Source organism: Taudactylus pleione, unplaced genomic scaffold (genome assembly GCF_031769625.1).
Source record: "Taudactylus pleione unplaced genomic scaffold, aTauple2 ptg000543l, whole genome shotgun sequence".
NCBI lineage: Eukaryota > Metazoa > Chordata > Amphibia > Anura > Myobatrachidae > Taudactylus > Taudactylus pleione.
The window spans coordinates 262,998-283,917 of NW_028284945.1; the positions used below are offsets into that span (position 1 = coordinate 262,998).

The following is a 20,920-nucleotide window of genomic DNA, read 5'->3' on the forward strand; positions in this document are numbered from 1 at the left end:
TTGTCCCATTACTTTTGGCCCCTTAAAAAGTGGGAGGCACATATAGAAACCGTTGTAATTCCTACACCGTTCACCTGATTTGGATGTAATTACCCTCAAATTAAATCTGAAAGTCTGCAGTTAAAGCACATCTTGTTTGTTTCATTTCAAAGCCATTGTGGTGGTGAATAGAGGCCAAAATATGAAAATTCTGTCAATGTCCAATATTTATGCACCTGACTGTATTTAATTCTAAAGCAGATTTTTAACCAGTGTGAGGTTCAAAAGTTGCATAGTGTAAGTTGTGCAAAAGAAAAACTAATGTCTTCTAACGGTGGACTTACCTCATGGTCTCTGCTCTGAAGAGTCTCCCTTAGACTCTGCATTATGCATTCTTGATTGTGTGTTAGTTCTTCTGCAGTGCTCAACCTAGCTGTTAGCTGGTGCTGACTTTCTTGTAATGTCTAGTGTGTTAAAGAGATAGCACATATGTAAAAAATACTGGGACACCAAAATTATGATTAACAGTCTACTGTTACTATTATTTAATCAAGATATTGATACATTATTATTAATATATTTATTACTCGTGAAACTAACAGTAGGTTGTATTGATGCCTAAATAGTCAAACACCATAAAGAAACCACATACATTAAAAGTCAAGGTAATCAATGTTAATGGTTATGAAAGAGATAAAAAGTTTAATATATTTTGGCATACATGAGTTCTCAACCTTAGTTCTACAGAATTCTCTGACGCACAACAAAGAGTAAAATGAGGAATGAAATGCATAGATTGAGTACGGCCATGGAGCACACTATACAATTACCATCTTCACAGCTTTTCTTTTGTAGCCCATGGAGGTTCCCAGGAAGATCAGTGAAGACTGTCTACTGCAATGATTCCCAACCTTGGTCCTCAAGGCACACTAACCGTCCTGGTTTTAGTTATATCCATGATTGCGCACAGATGGCAAAATCAAAATAACTGAGGTGCTAATTAAGTCACTCGTGCTCAAGTATGGCTATCCCTAAAACCTGGACTGTTAGTGTGCCTTGAGGACCATGGTTGGGAACCCCTGGTCTACTGTAATAATAGATTAACTTGCCCTTAATACTTGGCAGAGAAAGTTTTAGATGCAACTACAGATGCTAATTTATATAGGCATTTTTTGGGCAGCTTTACACATCTGGACACTGCAAGCTGCCCACATTCTATTACTGCAATATTGCCCAAGATGTGTGAGGTTGATTGGGGACCATTAGTTAATGATAATTTTCAAATCATTTTGGATTCTTGATCAGATTAGATTACGGTCTGCGCTTTAACTGTGCAATTTATATGTTCCTATTAAACCACTAAAATGTTACTTTTGCTGTATGCTCTTAAGGATTCTGGATTCTAACCTCTATACTCTCCTGCCTATACCTTCTAATATCCTTCCTATAAACCTCTAAGGATGACGCTATTTTGCGTACGCAGTCATACAGTAAATAAAGACTCCAGACCTTGAACCTGTGGTTCCAAAGCACAAAGTATTATTCAAGTAAAAGTACAGTCAGTTACACGCTATGATCTAAGTACAATTTAGCGCAAAGAAATTCTACAGACCCAAGTACAGTTATACATACACAAGCTCTCTGGACCAGATCCCGGCATCAGCAAGATAACCTCCGTCAATCAGCAATCAGAAAGAAGACTAGAAACCCAGGGTCAGAGCACACATATTTATACCCCCCCAGAAATAGACAACACAATAGAGGAGTTTGTTGCTGATCCCATTGGTTCCCAGTGCGGGTGCATTTGTTATAGGGCATTTAACAAGTTGGTTCAAATGGACACAGAACAGCCTCTAACAGCTTGTTGCCTCCTCTATTTCCCCTGCATGCACAAAAATACATTTTGGTTCTTTATGGCTTTACGGTCCATAAGTTGCGAACGCATGTTCCGATCTTCACACCGTTGATACCGGGAAGCTGTGGATAAAGTGCGGATCAGTATAATATCAAACACGGCTTACTTATCATGTATTAAACCTTAGATACCAAAATAGTCTTTATCTCACAGCATTTGTAATAAACGAATAAAACTTGGGTCTTTTACTTTATAGCTATGGAACCTTTTGTGTAAGTGTGCATTATGTAAGTATTAGGGATATGGGAAAAGACACTAGTTAGGTTTATCTGATTTGGGGCAGATGTGCACGCATGCAGCTAATAAACAGCGTTCGCATGCAGAATATTGTGCATTCGCTACTGAGCGTCATGTTAGCAGCTCAACTGTGCGTAATGTGCGGTGTTTATGCATGAGGTTGTATCTATGATGGACTTAACATATACATATATATATATGCACATAAATATATATATATATATATATATATATACACACACACACACATATACATACATACACATATCTCATTCCTTACTTGCAGTTTCAAACTGCTATGCAAATGTGTTACCCCCAGCTGTGAAGCCGGGGGCCATTCTGTCTGGGTGTTGGACTAAAACCTGTTTAGGATTCAGACAAATTCAATTGTGTAGATCAATGTCTGGGTTATATTACAATTGCCACAACTTTACTTGTCTATATACAGGGATTCCCAATTTGTATGTAAAACACTCACAGTATTCTGGTGTATTGTCTATTCTATTTACTTTTCTCAGGGGCTGTATTTCTAGTCGTTTTTGGTAGATTATCAAAAACATTGCCATCTGTACTTAGCTTGTGAGTTGTAACTTAAAATGGCGCTGGTCGCAAAATGGCGTCTTGCAGATTCTTGTTTCTAAAATGGAGTCTAGCTGCCATTCGCAAGATGGTGTCGCGCACGCTAATTTTTACGCTGATTCCGTCTCAGCCACTAATCCAGCTTCGACAGTCCACCCTTTGATAGCGAACAACATGCTATCACATCCTGATGTTAAAATTAATTTTAGGCATACATACGTATATATTACTTAATGTTATTAGGGGATGGCACAAGGTGGTTCTTAATCCGTCAATAATGTGTCTCTAGGAGGGGACATAAAAACAAGAGATATGGTAAGAACTTACCTTTGTTATCTCTGTTTCTACGAAGTCCATAGGGTCCACAGGGTTGACCTTGGGGTATAGGTTGGGAACCAAATCCGGGCACCACGCAGTTAAAGCTTTTAGCTCCCAGGATGCACTGGGTCCACTCTCCCTATAACCCCACCCCCAAGCCAGAGGCACCTCAGTTTGTAAGTAGCCAAAGGCCGGAGGAGGAGAGAAAATGAGAGAGAAAACTGGAACACTCAATAACCATACTCACATAAATGGGAGACGGAAAACCGGTGACCAGCCACACAGCCCATATGAAGCCAGGTGCGTCAGGGCGGGCGCCCTGTGGACCCTATGGACTTCGTAGAAACAGAGATAACAAAGGTAAGTTCTTACCATATCTCTTGTTTTCTACTTCAGGGTCCATAGGGGGTCCACAGGGTTGACCTTGGGGATGTCCCAAAGCAGTTCAACCAAGGGTGGGGACGCTCCTGTGCTGAGAGGAGAATCCGTCGCCAAAAAGGAAGCATCCTGAGAGGCAAAGGAAACCAATGCCTAGAACCTTAAAAAGGTGTGGACAGAAGACCACGTGGCCACCTAGTAAGGCAAAACAGCCGAGGCGCCACAGCGAGCCGCACACGAGGGTCACATGGCCCGAGAAAAAACAAGCATCAACAACAGGAAGGCCTACCCATGGGTAGGCCCCTGAGGAAGACCTACGAGGCCATCCAGCCAACATTTGGTTATAGGCCAGCCATCCTTTCCTGTGAAAACCAGAAATCTCAGACCACCAATAAGGAGTCCGATTTCCGTAAGGAACCTGAACGGATCACATAAATCCAAAGAGGCCAGACCACAGTCAATGAGGCCACACCAGCCGAGAGGACTGGGGACAGAATGGCCGTACCATAAGTTCCAGAATAATATGGAACCTGAAAACCACTAAGAAGAAACACAGGGCGAGAGCAACTCACACCCTGACATGATGCCCTCCAGAAGAGGGAGCCACATGAGAACGCTCCCAATTCAGACACTCTCCTGGTTGATATAAACACCCTGAGAGAAAGAGAGAGCCTAAGCAATAGACCATGTAATGGCTATCACAACCAGCGGTTCCATTGACTGTCCCCGGAGGTAACGAAGAACCACTACTTACTCCCAAGGAGTCCCTAGGGAGGACAAATGGAGGCATAATCAAGAAAACACTCCAAAGGATGAACTGGATACCAGAGTGGAGCAATTCCATATCTTAACCATACTGACAGTGTAGAGATCCGCACTGTCAGGAAGACCAGGCCAAGTGTGAAACCCAAGCCAGCCGGAAGGAATGCCAGAATATCTGGAAATCCTGGACACCGGAGGATTGTATCGACAGGTACAATACCATAAGATTTATGGCTGCCACAGTTTGTGGTAGGTCCCAGCAAAAGCTGATCCATGTGCTCTAATCATTCCAACGATGACAAAGCCAGGGAAGCCGTAAGACCACTGTAAGGACACAGTCAAAGACAAACGACCCAGGTCCAAGGCAAAACCAAGGACCCTGAGACAACAGGTCCGGGCAGTGAAGCATCAGGGATGGAGTATCGATGTAGAGACTCCGAAGATCCAAGTACCCCTGACATCTGGGGCAATCAGGAGCCACCAGCAGGAAAGCATCTCCGTCTCGATTGAAAACACTTCCAAAGACCTCGAGGAAGAAGGGAGACCGGAGAACACAGGTACACAAAGTGGAAGGACCACTTCACCGACAAAGAGTCGCTGAAGGTTGCTTCAGAATCCCCAGAGCTGGACTGTAACACCATAGTGTGATAAAGTCAGAAGGCCATGAGGGTCACCTCAGGGGGGCCCCCCCTGCTCACCAGGAGATGAAACCTCTCTTGGGGAAGAGACTAGTCCCCGGGATGCACGTCGTGACGGCTGAGGACTCCCGCTTCCCAATGGAGAGCTCCTGAAATGAACGCTGCCGAGATGGTCGGGAGGAGACCCTCGGACTATGTCCGAATATGTGACATACCTGTCATTGCCACCCAACGAACAGTGTTGCTAAAAAGGAAGCCACTGTCCTGACCCTGTCGGACTGAACCTTTTCAGGTTCACCGGGAAACAAGAGTTATGCCAGAGTAAGTTAATTGACAGGGTGGAATCGACAGACGTCCAACTGCACTGAAAAGGATTCGATCCAGACACTGTCCATAGCAAAGAAAACCCTGGACGAGATGGCCATAGCCACCCGGACAGGGACCGACTTGCCTCCGGAGAGAGCATCATCGTTTGAACAGTTATCCGACAGAAAAAACTCGTTCCATCTGGAGATGAGCCAATTATGGAAAGGCCTGGAATGGAACTGAGCCCATTCCACCATGCATCCCAGAGTGTAAAGACATCTGTCGACTGCGCAGACAACCATGTACTCCTAATGGAAGAGTGGAGATTCCGTCTTACGCCAGAAGAATTCTCAGATTCTGAGAATCCAGCAGGGATCCTAGATGAAGAATACCCAGAGAGGGATGCAGGGAGGACTTTTTCCCCGTTGATTAAACGTCTGCACCCTGAAGAAGCCACAGTCATCCTGACCTGGCCGTAAAGTACCCCGGTGATCCCACTAAGAGTAGGAGGCCGTCCAGGTACAGGAGCATTGGGATATACTGAACAGAAGAACTGTCAGAAAATCCAAAACGCTGGTAAACCCCTGTGGGGCTGAGGACAGTCCCAACAGGCAGAGCCCGAAAAATTGTAAGTGTTGCTGTGATACAGCAAACCTCAGCCCATGCTGAGGAAAGGTCTCTGTAAGTACCCGTAGGCACGCGTCCTGTATATCCAGTGATACCATAAAGTCCCCAGGTTCCAAACATCGTATGATGGAGCATAGGGATTTCCTCCTGAGCCCAGGTAGCTTTAGGAACTGGTTCAGGGAATTGAGACAGAGAATAGGCCAAAGAGGACCATTCAGCCACCGCACCAGAAAGAAAGCAGAACAACCAGTCCCTCACTGAGATAGTGGGGATGGCCTAATTAGCTCCGCTTACCGCAACAACTGCATAGCTTTCTGGATCTGTAAGGCCCTTGTAAAGAGGCCGCCTGAGCAAAGAGGGCGTACCCTCCTACCCACGTAGCCGCAGCAACTTGACACTAGTACCGGGCGAACTGAGAAAATCGGTATCTCCCAGTTGTAGGCCTGTCCCGTCAGGCTGAAGAGATATCCGTAGGTTCAGAAGCAGGATCGGCTGGCAGTCCAGGCCTGCTCGGTACTGGATATGTCGGCCCTTGTAGATGCCGACAGTCTACAAAGAAACAGACCTTTAGGCTGACCCAGAGGACAAAAAAGACTTAACAGACTTAGTCTGAGGCCTTGTAGTGGGCATAGCTGAAAGCGGTAAACTTGTCGTTAGTAATACTGCCAATGTTACTACAATCTTGTCAAGGTCAGGACCAAACAATATCAACCCTAAAGATGGTATCTGCACCTCTGCATTCCCAGAGCGCAGCCATAGGGTATTACGGAGGATACAGTCGCAGCCGGAACTCTGAAAGTTAGGAGACTGGTATCCAATATAGGCATTTCCACCTATGACAACTGCATATATTACGTGAGCGACCAAATACATTTGAACCCCCGACGTGTTGGAGGGGAAAAAACGTTACAAATGCATCAACCCAATATGCAATAGTATTAACCAACCATGCTATAGCCATGGTAGGATGGGTAACAACTCCTGAAAGCAAGTATACTGATTTCAGGCAGAGTTACCACCTACGGATCCGAAGAATCCGACCACGCAGGAATGGGAGGCGTAGTAACGTCTGTAATCAGACGAGTAACACGCCCATCCACCCCAGGAGGGGCTCGTGATGACCCTCAGGGAATTTGGGACAGGAGGCCAAACACTGTTGTAACACCTCCTATCTGGCAACAGCCAGAGTCCCGCTATGCGATCCACCCGCTAGTCAGCAACAGGGAACCCGAAGGCACGCAATACTGAGGGTGTATGATACAGGTGCAGGTCAACATTCACTCTAACCAGAATGGACCTGCTACCAGCCCTAAAGCAGGGATAATAATACCTGAAATAGGCTTCCCCCCGTGTAAGAGGGAAAGAGCCCCAAACAGTATCCAGTTCACGGCAGAGCCAACTGGGAAGTAACCACAGGGCGTCAACCACGCCAATTAGCGTTTCGTAGAAAACGACATCCACCCAGGGTGGCTGTTGTGGTAATCCCTGCAAGGGGAATGACAGACTATTGTGGCACCAGGGGGAATTCATATACTGCGAAAAACCCCTGCAGGGAGCGGTAGTCTGTGTCACAGGGGAAGAGTGCAAGAAGCTGCGAGATACCCTGAGATGAAAAGGGCAGTATGGTGAAGTAACCCCAAGTGAGGTACAACAATGGGGCCCGCCCGGCGATCCGCAATTGAGAGGATCCCGAGAAAACAAACCGCCCAAGGGGGTCGTGAAAGAGGCCAGCACCAGATGACGCCACATACAGAACCCTTTATGAGTCAAATCCTCCGCACTAACACCTGCAGCACATGACTTGCAGGATAGTAAAAATGGGTGCAGTATAACGCTCTATCTCCTGGTCAGACATATCTGACCAATCTTGGCGGAAATATTAAGCAGCACTATACTGGTCCTGACTGATGCCAAAAATTAGCTGCAGGGACCCATTTTCAGCGTATGCAACACACAGTTCCATCTAAAATATGGCAACGTGCAGCACGCAACAGTATGTGACAAACCACACAAATATTAACAAGTATATAAATGTGAGGTCTCAGAACCACCCTAAGTACAGCTGTATTAGGGCAGATAAAGAAAAGGGATAGATATACACTGACAGGTGAGAGAATAAAGTACAGACAGTCAGCACTAGCGTAAGTCACATACAATGCAGATATATACATATATACATAAACATGTCATATAATATACTGCACTATTACACTGCATTCAACTGCCCAGATTCAGTGTCTGGGAAGGCTACAGCGCTGTGTACACTGACCTGATGGTGAGGTACGCAGGGGGACTGGACCAACTGCCATCCTGAGAGATTTCTGCTGCACCACAGAGATAAAATGGCCGCTGGAGACCTCAGAGGAAGCGTGGCCCGCGGAGGAAGCAGCTCAGCGACGCCAGACTATGGATACTGAAAGGCGCGCTGAGCTGAGGGGAGGAGCCGCTGTAACAGGGAAGGCTATTAACCCCCGGGACGCCGGCTCCCTGCACCGATCGTTAAGTCCCTGGTGGTCTAGTGGACACACGGGGTATGGGGGGCCCGCCGCCACTGCCGGCGCCTCCGGTCTGTCCCCTGAGACCGGAGGCACAGGACTGCATTTGAAATGCGCGGATCACCGCAAGCGGTGATCCGCGACCTTACCTGCTCCCCGTGGATCCGGCAGCAGTCCTGGGCGCCCACAGAGTCCGGCTAGTACAGACTCTGGGGTCCCGCTGAGATCCCCAGATCTGTACTGGCGTCTCAGCGCCAGCGGGGTGACGGAGCGGCAGCTTAGACGTCCTATGGACAGTCCGACGCTGCCGCTCTGAAGAGTCCAAAGTCCATGGAAAAAACTTTGTCCCTAAAAAAATAAAATAAGCTTAGGGGCTGCTAATCAGCTCCCCCTGCGCTAACGGTGACCCGACTCCGGCCGGGCACCAACTGAAACTGAGGTGCCTCTGGCTTGGGGGTGGGGTTATAGGGAGAGTGGACCCAGTGCATCCTGGGAGCTAAAAGCTTTAACTGCGTGGTGCCCGGATTTGGTTCCCAACCTATACCCCAAGGTCAACCCTGTGGACCCCCTATGGACCCTGAAGTAGAAACTACCATTATACGCACACCGCGGACCTTGGGAGATCATGTGAAAGATGTGGGGATGCACCAGTCCTATAAAGGCAGTCTTGAAGACTTTATTGAGACTTTACATTATCTGAGGTGTTTCAAAAGTAACATTTCAAAAATACATTCTATGCACGTCTAAATATAATACATTAGATGATGGTATTTCCTAGTTCAGGGTTGTAATTCAGTTCTATATTTACCTCAGTATTCATATTGCCCTTACTGACCACCATCATAATTTCGTTCTTTCGTCTTACTCTATTTTTAAATTTTCCACACTTCAACACAATAGGAACATACCGGACACATAGGCCAATTACTATGATGACAATCAGTTTAAGCATCAAGAATTTGCCTATGCTGGCGATCACTTCCTGGACCCATTCCCCTAGGCCTGAGAACCATTTCACTGGGTTCAACCATGAGACCCATCCTTCTATTTTCTCCCCTACTTCAGCCACTGAAGCATTATGGTTCTTACGAAACTCCCATTTTAGCTGCAGAATTTCGTCCATCTTCCGGTCTATCACCTCTTTGGGGTCGTTGGTATCATTGGTGACATAGGTGCAACACTTTACTCCAAATTGGGTGGCCAAAGTTATGCAATACCCTCCAGTAACAGCAGTTAAATAATTTAACACTAGTCTTTGTTGCACCAGTTCTTTCTTGTATGCTTGCAATTCTCTCCCTGTATACCTGAATGTGTCATCATACATCTCGGTGATATTATCTATTAATTTAGCAAGTTCCTGAATATATCTAAAATGTAATGTGCCCCTAGCAATTCTGGTGGGATCCAGTGCGACTAAAACTTGGAAGCCAGTTGTCTCACTAATTAACTGAGTGGCTTTATGCACGTCACCAGGCATCATATTTCGTTTGCCTCTGTGTTCATACTGCGTGTGAAGATATGGTGATGGTGTGTTTTTATGGATACTGAGCATTTCAACATGTGTGAGGGTCATAACTTCTGGGACTACTCTTCCCAGGTAACACAAACCTTCGGAACTCGGGGAGAGCCACTTATACTCATTATCAGCTCTCTGTGAGAAGATCATCGTCTGTTTATTCCCCGTCACTTCCCAACTCCCGGGTTTATTGGGGTTGGTTATGTTTAAAATGAGGTGATTTGGATGAGAGGAATTTTCCATCCAATGTTTTCCCTTTATGTAATTCTAAAATTTCCGTGATATTCAGCGGAAATGGCACCAACCTTACGTTATGCTGTCCCTGTGGCACATGTGAACACACCCAGCAATCAGTTTGATTTAACACTTTGCCTACCATGCTATGATAATCCTCTAAAGGATACCCACCCCAGTACGGGTTATATTTAGGCTGGCACCGTGGAATACAGTTCTCGTCAACTAGGGACCCACAAAGCTCACAAATACAGGAATCTTCAGACGATAAATCTCCACACCGTCCCCGAGCATCCGGAATTATAGCTCTCTTAACAATAACAGTACTAAGATTGGTCAGACACTCCCCTGATTGGCATTGCACTCCTCCTGACTCCACTCCATCAGCACTGCCATCAGCTCCCATCTCCTCTATCGGTCCTCCATCACAGAAACTGGGTATCCCCAAACAAACCAAGATGACGGGAACTCTGGAAGAAGAATACAAAAATGAACACAGCAGAACAATCCCTTGCTTGCGACACTGATCTACAGTTTTCTTTTAGCTCAGGTTTCTCACTGTCACCTTTTTAATCCTCCTGGCACAAGCTCGCAATCGACAGGTCCACGTTATCGGCCTAGTCTCTGCCTTGTATCTCCACCGGTTGGTTAACCCCCAAGTAGTGAATGGAATGGACCCACGTGTCTTCTCCAGCCACCCTTTGAGGATGTGGTACTTTGTCAACAACGTCAGATACGGACCTTTCCACCGATCAGTCAAACAACATGAGCTAAAAAAAAAAAACGGATCATAACAAATTCTCCAGGTTTAACATCATGAGAGTTTGCTTCAGTCATGTTAATAACATTTTCAATTTCAGTTGTTCTTACTCATCTTCGTGAGACACTGCACAGTAACCTCATTATCATATTTTCACATGAGGCTGCCTGTTAAACAGTATCTCAAAGGGGGACAGCTAGACAGATGGTCTGGGATGATCTTGATATTAATACCCATCACCTTACACAGGTTATAGAAGACATTACTTGTGAAATGAGTATCCCTCCTATATTCAATTATTCTAGGGATACTGTATTTGTACAATTCCTGCAATTTAAATTCTGTTATCAATATCTACTGCTCTAAATATTGCCTGGGCCCTTGGGTTGGACAGTATTCCGAGTATTTGACCTTAGCCTGGCATGGCTGCCGTTTGTCCTTAGCGACCTTGTGTCCTGTGTGTGAGAGATAAAGCACAACAGTTTAATATCATTTAAACATGACCTAAATACAACAATAAATAGTCCACATTTTACATTAGAACAGATCCATTGGCAGGTTGAAAAGATTGTAAACAGTCATATAAGGCCTGGGAGAAGATACTGGGGTTGTCTATGAACCCATGGGACACTCGTGTCCATGTGTAGTGTACACCTCCCCCTAGGTGGGAAAAGAAAAATACTGACAGTTAGGGTGTTAGGGCACAGGGAAGAAAGCAGAACAGAGATTGGGTATCAGTTACATCAATTGCCATTACCAGTTTTTCCCTAGTACTTCCCGTCAACCTGTCTACCTGCAGACCACAAGTATGACCCGACTCCTAGCGTTGGCTCTCACTCTCCAATAAAGCATTAACGGCCACAACTGGAGCTGGTGCCTGCTGGACATAAACTGGTCTCTGTGCATATCCCTTATGGGGATATCCAGGTACTCCCTGGTTTGGGGGTCCTACCCTCTTTGCCGTGCAGCTCTTACTTATGTGTCCTGGCTGGTTGCAATTAAAACACTTTCATGGGAAGAATTGTTGTGTGGGTTGAGCAGGAGAGAAAGGTGGTGAGTATGGGTAAGGATATTGAGGAAAAGGATATTGTGGGAGGTATGGAGCTTGTGGGTAGTATAGGACTTGTGGTTGTGTAGGATAAGTGGGATAAGGCTGTGTTTGCTGTGGTGTAGGATTAGTGAGGGCGTATAACTGTTCAGGTGCAGGTATGGGTGTGGGTGCAGGTGTGTCTGCTGGCTGTGATGTTACCGTCACTCCTTCCAGAGCTTGAATACTGACAGCCTTTAGTTTCTCGCTCTGTGTCTCTCTCTTCTTTGAGATGTTTTTATCATGTTCTATGGCGGATTCTATGAGGGCATCTATTGTGACTCCCCTCCAGCTTGGCTGTGAGGTCTGAACCCGGGTCTTTAGGTTCTCTTTAAGATCGTCCATGAGTATGGTGACTATCATTCCCCTGTGGTGAGTGCTATCTATACTATCCTCTAACCCAGTGTACTGGGTGATAGCCTGCAGAGCCAGGTCGCAACAATCTTCTGCAGATTCACTCTCCTTTTGCTTTATGGTGAAAATTTTGTTCCAGTTAACTACTACTGGAAAATATATACCCAATTGAGTTACAATGCGGAAATGTTACCTTGGTTTACTTGGTCTGTTAAGGGAACGTCACCATCCAATACACAATCCGTGATAAATTTTGTCACGTCGATATTGCGTGGTAGACAGGCCCTTAACACCACTCACCAATCTTTATTAGTTGGCTCATGAGAACTACCCAAATTCCTCAAAAATCTTTGACATTTGGCTAGTTCCTTTTTGGGATCGGGGAAATCATTTATGATGGAATTTAGTTCTGCCCTTGTCCAAGGACAATGCATTACCACTTCCCTCGTGGGTACTACACCGTTCGCATCTGTATTTCCATTCGGAACAGTTATTGCCCGAATGGGATGCAGACCGGCAGCGCTGCTAGCTTTGACCTTGTTTCCTGGCTGGGGGTTTAATCTGTTGCTGCTACGTATGGTATTAACAACTTCCTCTACGGGTGCAGAGGGTGTTAGCACTTCCCTTGCTGTTACCGATGGAGATGGCGGCACCACTCGTGATTGTCGTGGTACAGCATCTATCATTTGTACAGCATGGGAAATGGCAGGCATTACAATAGGCTCATCATCCACATCATGAACATTTTCTTTATGGTTGCTTAAGAGAGGATACAAATTGCTTGTTAAATTTTTATGGGTTTTTTCAATAACTGTACTTGCACCCCCATCCACATAAGGTGGCGGTGGTGCGCGTAAACTGCTGGCAATACCTTCCGCAACGCTACCTTGCCGCACGTGCGTGCCATTTTGCGGCTCGCACACATTGCAATCCAGCGCCGCGGGTGTATTTGCTGGCAATGCGCTCGCAACTCTAGTTTGTGTCGCATGCACATTTTTAAGCCACGCATACCCTTCATGCTGCCACAATTTTAAACATTCATAATATTTTACCTTCTTACCTCGAGACCGCATCAGACTGATGTAGTCCCGGACATTATCCAATACATCTTTATCAAAACTACCAATTCTGGGAAACGGTCTAACACTCTTCATCGTTATTTTAAACCATACTTCACAATACCTTATTGCATAAGTAGCGTACTTAGTATGCATAATACGACGGGCCGATCCAAGCGGCGCCTCCATTAGCAGTACATCATTGTCTAACATCTCTATTGTTTGCGTGGCTCCCATCTTGAGACAACTCCTATGTTTTTTAATAAAGATTTAAACTGGTGAAAGACAGTCAAGATACTTTCACTTACCTGCGGACGCCTTTGAAAAAGGGTGTATCCACCAAACCCTATGAAGGACCTCTAGATGCCTTCACTCACCTATGGAAGGAAGATGCTCCCATACAATAAAATCCCCTTTTGACTACGTTTCAACTGCTAGGGGGCAGCAAAGTACCCTTTGTGTTCCAGTTGATTTCGTCCACCCTCCCACCAGCTCACAATCACAATCTAGCCAAGATTATGCAGTTCAATTATAGTGTTCAAATAAGCCTAACAGATCACACACATTGATTACTGAACGCTATCATCTCGCTGGGGGCCGAACCCTAACAAAAATAACAAACCATACACCTGCTCTGTGTAAAAGTAAACGGTATGCTGCTAACGAGTCACTAGGCCACCTTCCTGCGCCTAGCACTTAAGGGTCCTACGATACCCTTAACATTTAGGTCCCGTGTTACACCCTAAACACTCACAGTTACACACTTTTTTTCCTGCGCAGAAAAATACGCGTTAACTCAGTTATTGGCATCAATTGAAAAATGTAAACCTCAACGGCTTTGTTTAAACACGTGGCAGCACAAACGAAAGTACGTATACGCTATTGTGCGACCAGTCGCATACACAATAATGCGACTACTACACAACCGTATGACTTACCATTAGCTGCGTATGCAAAAGTGCGTCTTTACTGTGCGCACAAAACTGCGACTCAGCCGCGTGCGCAATACTGCGGCGCCCCCTTTTAGCGTAAAATACTATCAACAAAGGAAAACAAACTTTTTCCTTTCTTGTCCCTGGATTCTAGTCAGCTTACCTTGACTCACACGATAACAGATAGCGATTTCTCAGCATAGAGTGGTTGCAGGGAAAACTGCGTGTGGCCACTATCCACCCTTTGGCGAGATATCGATAACCGTATTTTATCGTGTGAACAGGTAACTGACTTCCCGGATGAGCCCCCAACTAAGGATTCTGGATTCTAACCTCTATACGCTCCTGCCTATACCTTCTAATATCCTTCCTATAAACCTCTAAGGATGACACTATTTTGCGTACGCAGTCATACAGTAAATAAAGACTCTAGACCTTGAACCTGTGGTTCCAAAGCACAAAGTCTTATACAAGTAAAAGTACACTCAGTTACACGCTATGATCAAAGTACAATTTAGCGCAAATAAATTATACAGACCCAAGTACAGTTATACATACGCAAGCACTCTGGACCAGATCCCGGCATCAGCAAGATAACCTCCGTCAATCAGCAAGAAGACTAGAAACCCAGGGTCAGAGCACACATATTTATACCCCCCCAGAAATAGACAACACAATAGAGGAGTTTGTTGCTGATCCCATTGGTTCCCAGTGCGGGTGCATTTGTTACAGGGCATTTAACAGGTTGATTCAAATGGACACAGAACATCCTCTAACAGCTTGTTGCCTCCTCTATTTCCCCTGCATGCACAAAAATACATTTTGGTTCTTTATGTCTTTACGGTCCATAAGTTGCGAACGCATGTTCCGATCTTCACACTGTTGATACCGGGAAGCTGTGGATAAAGTGCGGATCAGTATAATATCAAACACGGCTTACTTATCATGTATTAATAGAAACCAGGAAAAGGGGAATAATGGAGAAATAATTTGAGCACAGGATTTAATTTTATAAATGGATAGTGAACAAATGTTATAAACATAAGTATATCCACAAATATCAAAACTATAACCCTTGCATGGGTATCAGAGAGTATCCTTGTGGAGGTGCTCCCCTTGAGAGTATAAATATATGTTGATAGAAAAGAAGAAAAAAGAAAACTCTCTTTTAGAGGGCACTCTAATGTCAGTGTTAGTGACAGAAATAAATAATAAATTACTTTTATTAGATATACATTAAAAATGTGTTAACAAGTACAGACCTGCCAGCACCCAAACGGTCTTACTGCTAAAAAGCAGCAGAAATATAAACAGTTTAAAAGAAACAAGAAAACAGACAAGCAAACAGACAACATGAAAACATAAATATAAGACTGGTTGCAATATCACAAGACCCATTCTGGTCCAATGACCAAATAATAAAATAGTAGCACAATGGCTACTATTTTATTATTTGGTCATTGGACCAGAATGGGTGATAATCATACCACCACTGATCATTGAAATTCTTTGCAATATTTCACTTGGCTTCACACTACCTGTGATATTGCAACCAGTCTTATATTTATGTTATCATGTATTAAACCTTAAATACCCAAATAGTCTTTATTTCACAGCATTTGTAATAAATAAATAAAACTTGGGTCTTTTACTTTATAGCTATGGAACCTTTTGTGTAAGTGTGCATTATGTAAGTATTAGGGATATGGGAAAAGACACTAGTTAGGTTTATCTGATTTGGGGCAGATGTGCACGCATGCAGCTAATAAACAGCGTTCGCATGCAGAATATTGTGCATTCGCTACTGAGCGTCATGTTAGCAGCTCAACTGTGCGTAATGTGCGGTGTTTATGCATGAGATTGTATCTATGATGAACTTAACATATACATATATACATACATGCACATACATATATATATATATATATATATATATATATACTAGGGGTGTGCACCGGCCACTTTTCGTGTTTTGGTTTTGGATCTGGATCTTTCTTCGTGTTTTGGATCTGGATTGGTTTTGCCAAAACCACCCTTCCGTGTTTTGGGTTCTGGGTTTTGTGCTTTGGATCTGTATTTTTTTGAAAAAAAGCATAAAAACAGCTAAAATCACAGAATTTGTAGGTTTTTCTGCCCCTATGCTATTATTAACCTCAATAACCTTAATTTCCAATCATTTCCAGTCTATTCTGAACACCTCACACCTCACAATAGTGTTTTTATGTCCAAAAGGTTGCACCGAGGTAGCTGGATGACTATGCTAAGCGACACGAGTGGGCGGCACAAACACGTGACCCATCTAGGCGTGATACTGCAGTGGCAGACAGGATGGCAGTTTGAAAAACTAGGCCCCAAACTGTACATAGTGCAAAGAAAAAAAAGAGGTGCAAGATGGAATTGTCCTTGGGCCCTCCCACCCACCCTTATGTTGTATAAACAGGACATGCACACTTTAACAAACCAATCATTTCAGCGCCAGGGTCTGCCACACAACTGTGGCTGAAATGATTGGTTCGTTTGGGCCCCCACAAAACAAGCTGGCAATTAATGTGTCCCTGCACAAACTGGCTCTACGGAGGCAAGATGTCATCCTCATCCACCGATTCCTCACCCTCTTCAGTGTGTACATCCTCATCCTCACAAAGTATTAATTCGTCCCCACTTGAATCCACCACCACAGGTCCCTCTGTACGTTCTGGAGGTTGGTCTCCCTGGAAGAGCTGATAATTCATTTTGATGAACATCATCTTCTCCACATTCTGTGGAAGCAACCTCCTACGCCTTTCGCTGACAAGGTTCCCGGCTGCACTAAACACTCTTTCGGAGTACACACTGGAGGGGGGGCAACTCAGGTAAAATAGAGCCAGTTTGTACAGGGGCCTCCAAATTGCCTCTTTTTCCTGCCAGTACAGGTATGGACTGTCTGACATGCCTACTTGGATGCTGTCACCGATGTAATCCTCCACCATTCTGTCAATGGTGACAGTATCATATGCAGTGACAGTAGACATGTAAGAAATTGTTGCCAGGTCCTTCAGTCCGGACCAGATGTCCAAACTTGGTCCTGCCTGCCCTGCATCACCGCCAGCGGGTTGCTTAGGATACCTAAGTTTTTTCCTGGCAGCCCCAGTTGCGGGAGAAAATGAAGAAGGAGCTGTTGACGTGTCACGTTCCGCTTCAGCTGACAGTGTGTTCACCAGCAGGTCTTTGCACCTCTGCAGGCTTGTGTCGGCCGGAAAGAGAGACACCACATAGGCTTTAAACCTAGGATCGAGCACGGTGGCCAAAATGTAGTGGTCTGATTTCAACAGATTGACCACCCTGGAATCCTGGCAAAGCGAATGAAGGGCTTCATCCACAAGTCCCACATGCCGAGCGGAATCGCTCCGTCTTAGCTCCTCCTTCACTTTCTCCAGCTGCTTCTGCAAAAGCCTGATGAGGGGAATGACCTGACTCAAGCTGGCAGTGTCTGAACTGACTTCACGTGTGGCAAGTTTGAAGGGCTGGAGAACCTTGCACAACACTGAAATCATTCTCCACTGCGCTTGAGTCAGGTGCATACCCCCTCCTTTGCCTATGTCATAGGTGGATGTATAGGCTTGAATGGCCTTTTGCTGCTCCTCCATCCTCTGAAGCATATAGAGGGTTGAGTTCCACCGCGTCACAACCTCTTGCTTCAGGTGATGGCGGGGCACGTTCAAGAGTGTTTGCTGGCGCTCCAGTCTTCGGCACGCAGTCGCTGAATGGCGAAAGTGGCCTGAAATTTTTCGGGTCACCCAAAGCGTCTCCTGCACGCCCCTGTCACTTTTCAGAAAATTCTGCACCACCAAGTTTATTGTGTGAGCAAAACATGGGACGTGCTGGAATTTGCCCAGATGTAATGCCCGCACAATATTGGTGGTGTTGTCAGATATCACAAATCCCCAGGAGAGTCTAAGTGGGGTAAGCCACTGGGCGATGATTTCCCTCAGTTTCTCTAAGAGGTTGTCGGCGGTGTGCCTCTTACTGAAACCGGTGATACACAGCGTAGCCTGCCTTGGAACGAGCTGGCATTTCTGAGATGCTGCGACTGGTGACGCTGCTGCTGTTGCTGCGTAAGGTGATACATCTACCCAGTGGGCTGTCACAGTCCTATAGTCCTTAGTCTGCCCTGTTCCACTTGTCCACATGTCCGTGGTTAAGTGGACATTGGGTACAACGGCATTTTTCAGGACACTGAGGACACTTTTTCTGACGTTTCTGTACAGTCTCGGTATCGCCTGCCTAGTGAAGTGGAATCTAGACGGGATTTGGAACCGGGGACACACTACCTCCAGCAATTGTCTAAATCCCACTGCACTAATGGCGGATACCGGACGCACGTCTAACACCAACATAGCAGTCAAGGCCTCAGTTATACGTTTTGCTTCAGGATGACTGCTGTCGTACTTCATCCTCCTCGCTAAGGACTGTTGGAGGGTCAATTGTTTAGTAAAAGTAGTGGTGTTCCTACTTCCTCTCTGGGATGATGAACGACTCCCAGCAGCAGCAACAGCAGCAGCAGGAGGCGTAGCAATGCAGGATCCTCCGGAGGAATCCCGGATAGGAGAGTCAGTCATGCCAGTGACATGGCCTGCAGGACTACTTCCGATCCTGACTAAGGAGGAAATTGACGAGGAGGGAGTTGACGGTGTGGTTTGCAGGCGCTTGGATACAACAGGACAACGGGATTTAGGTGTCCCTGGACTGCTTACGGTCTTAGCCAAAGTTTCTGAACTTGACAGTAACTTATTATGAACGCGCTGCAGGTGCCGTACAAGGGAGGATGTTCCTAGGTGGTTAACGTCCCTACCCCTACTTATTCCACCTTTACATAAGGTACATATGGCAAGACAGTTGTTGTCCGGATTTGGATAGAAATATTGCCAGACCAAAGAGGTGGAATGTTTGGTCTTCTGCCCAGGCATGACCGTGATGGGCTTTTTCATCCCACGGACAACAACTGTCTCCCCCGGAGCCTGATTTAAACAAACCACATCACCATCAGAATCCTCCTCGCCAACTTCCTCCTCAGCGCCAGCTACACCAGTATCCTCATCCTGTTGTACTTCAACAGTGACATCTTCAATTTGCATATCAGCAAGTGGACTGTGGGTGCTCCTTTCAGCACTTGCAGGGGGCGTGCAAATGGTGGAAAGAGCGACCTCTTCCCGTCCAGTGCTGGGAAGGTCAGGCATCGCAACCACCACCACACTTGGACTCTCCTTGGGGATTTGTGATATCTTCTTAGAAAGCACAGTTCTTCGCTGTGCTTTTGCCAGCTTAACTCTTTTGATTTTTTTAGTGGGAGGAGGGCTTCCATCGTCATGTGAAGCTGAACCACTAGTCATGAACATACTAGGGATCGACCTTAGCCGTTCCTTGCCACTCCGTGTTGTAAATGGCATATTGGCAAGTTTACGTTTCTCTTCAGCTGATTTAAATGTTTTTTTCAAGGTCATTTTCCTGAACTTTGTCATTTGGGATTGTATGTGCCCTCTATTATGACATTGGGCATCGGCCTTGGCAGACGACATTGATGGCATGTTATCGTCTATGTCATGACTAGTGGCAGCAGCTTCAGCACTAGGAGGAAGTGGTTCTTGATCTTTCTCTATTTTATTTTTATCGGAGAAAGTTTGGTCCTCCATTTATGTTATATCGATTTGATATATACGTGCGGCTAAACACAGAAAATATTTTTTTATTTTTGCTGGAGAGTAGTGCACTTTGTGGGTTACACCAGCCTTTAAGAAATGAGCCAGACGGCTCTTTACTTATGGGACACATGCGCACGCTTGGCGCTGCTCCTTTGTTGATGCACGTGCGACTACTGCACACACAATTCACAAACACAGAAAATATATATTTTTTTGGTTTGGACTGGAGTGTACTTTGGGGGTTACAGCACCCTTTAACGATCAAGCCAGCCGGCCCTTTACTTATGACACAGGCGCACGCTTGGCACTACTTTGTTGATGCACGTGCGGCTACTGCGCACACAATTCACAAACACAGAAAATAATTTTTTTGGGGGTTTGGACTGGAGTGTACTTTGGGGGTTACAGCACCCTTTAACGGTCAAGCCAGCCGGCCCTTTACTTATGACACAGGCGCACGCTTGGCACTACTTTGTTGATGCACGTGCGGCTACTGCGCACACAATTCACAAACACAGAAAATATATTATTTTTTTAGCACTTGGGGGGAGCACCCCTGATGGACAGAGCACCCCCTGGACAACACTACAGCACTCCTTTAGGACTGAGACACTGCACAGGACTTTGGAGTGGACACAGCCCCTACGGAGAACTGACTGCACAACACAGTCCAGCCAGCCCCTATGGACTTTGAAGTAGTGGACACAGCCCCTATTAACAACAGCAGCACAGCACAACACAGCCAGCCCCTATGGACTTTGAAGTAGTGGACAACAGCAGCACTACACTACACTACACTACACAGCCCAGCCAGCCCTAACTCCCACCCTCTCTCTTCACTGTCCACAGCCGAGTGAGAAAATGGCGCCGACGCGGGTACCTTTATATAGGATCCAAAACCCGCGAGACTCGGAAGGCGGGATGATGACGTTTTGCCTCGATTTCAGATCCGAGTCAGGCAGGAAAAGTCGAGCCTGACTCGGATCGGACTCGGATCGGGGGGGCTCGGGGGGGTTCGGATTTCAGAAATCCGAACCGGCTCACCCCTAATATATACACACATATAC

General features: G+C 45.7%; 1 protein-coding gene across 5 annotated transcripts in view; it reads right to left on the reverse strand.

The window, feature by feature from the left end:
* PDE4DIP (phosphodiesterase 4D interacting protein) overlaps window positions 1-20,920 on the reverse strand; it is a 361,535-nt gene that overhangs the window by 171,749 nt on the left and 168,866 nt on the right. For all 5 annotated transcript variants that reach the window (XM_088451272.1, XM_088451273.1, XM_088451271.1 and 2 more), the window contains one exon: window positions 324-443. In XM_088451272.1, coding sequence (XP_088307398.1) covers window positions 324-443 — 120 coding nt within the window. The remainder of the gene's footprint in view (window positions 1-323; window positions 444-20,920) is intronic.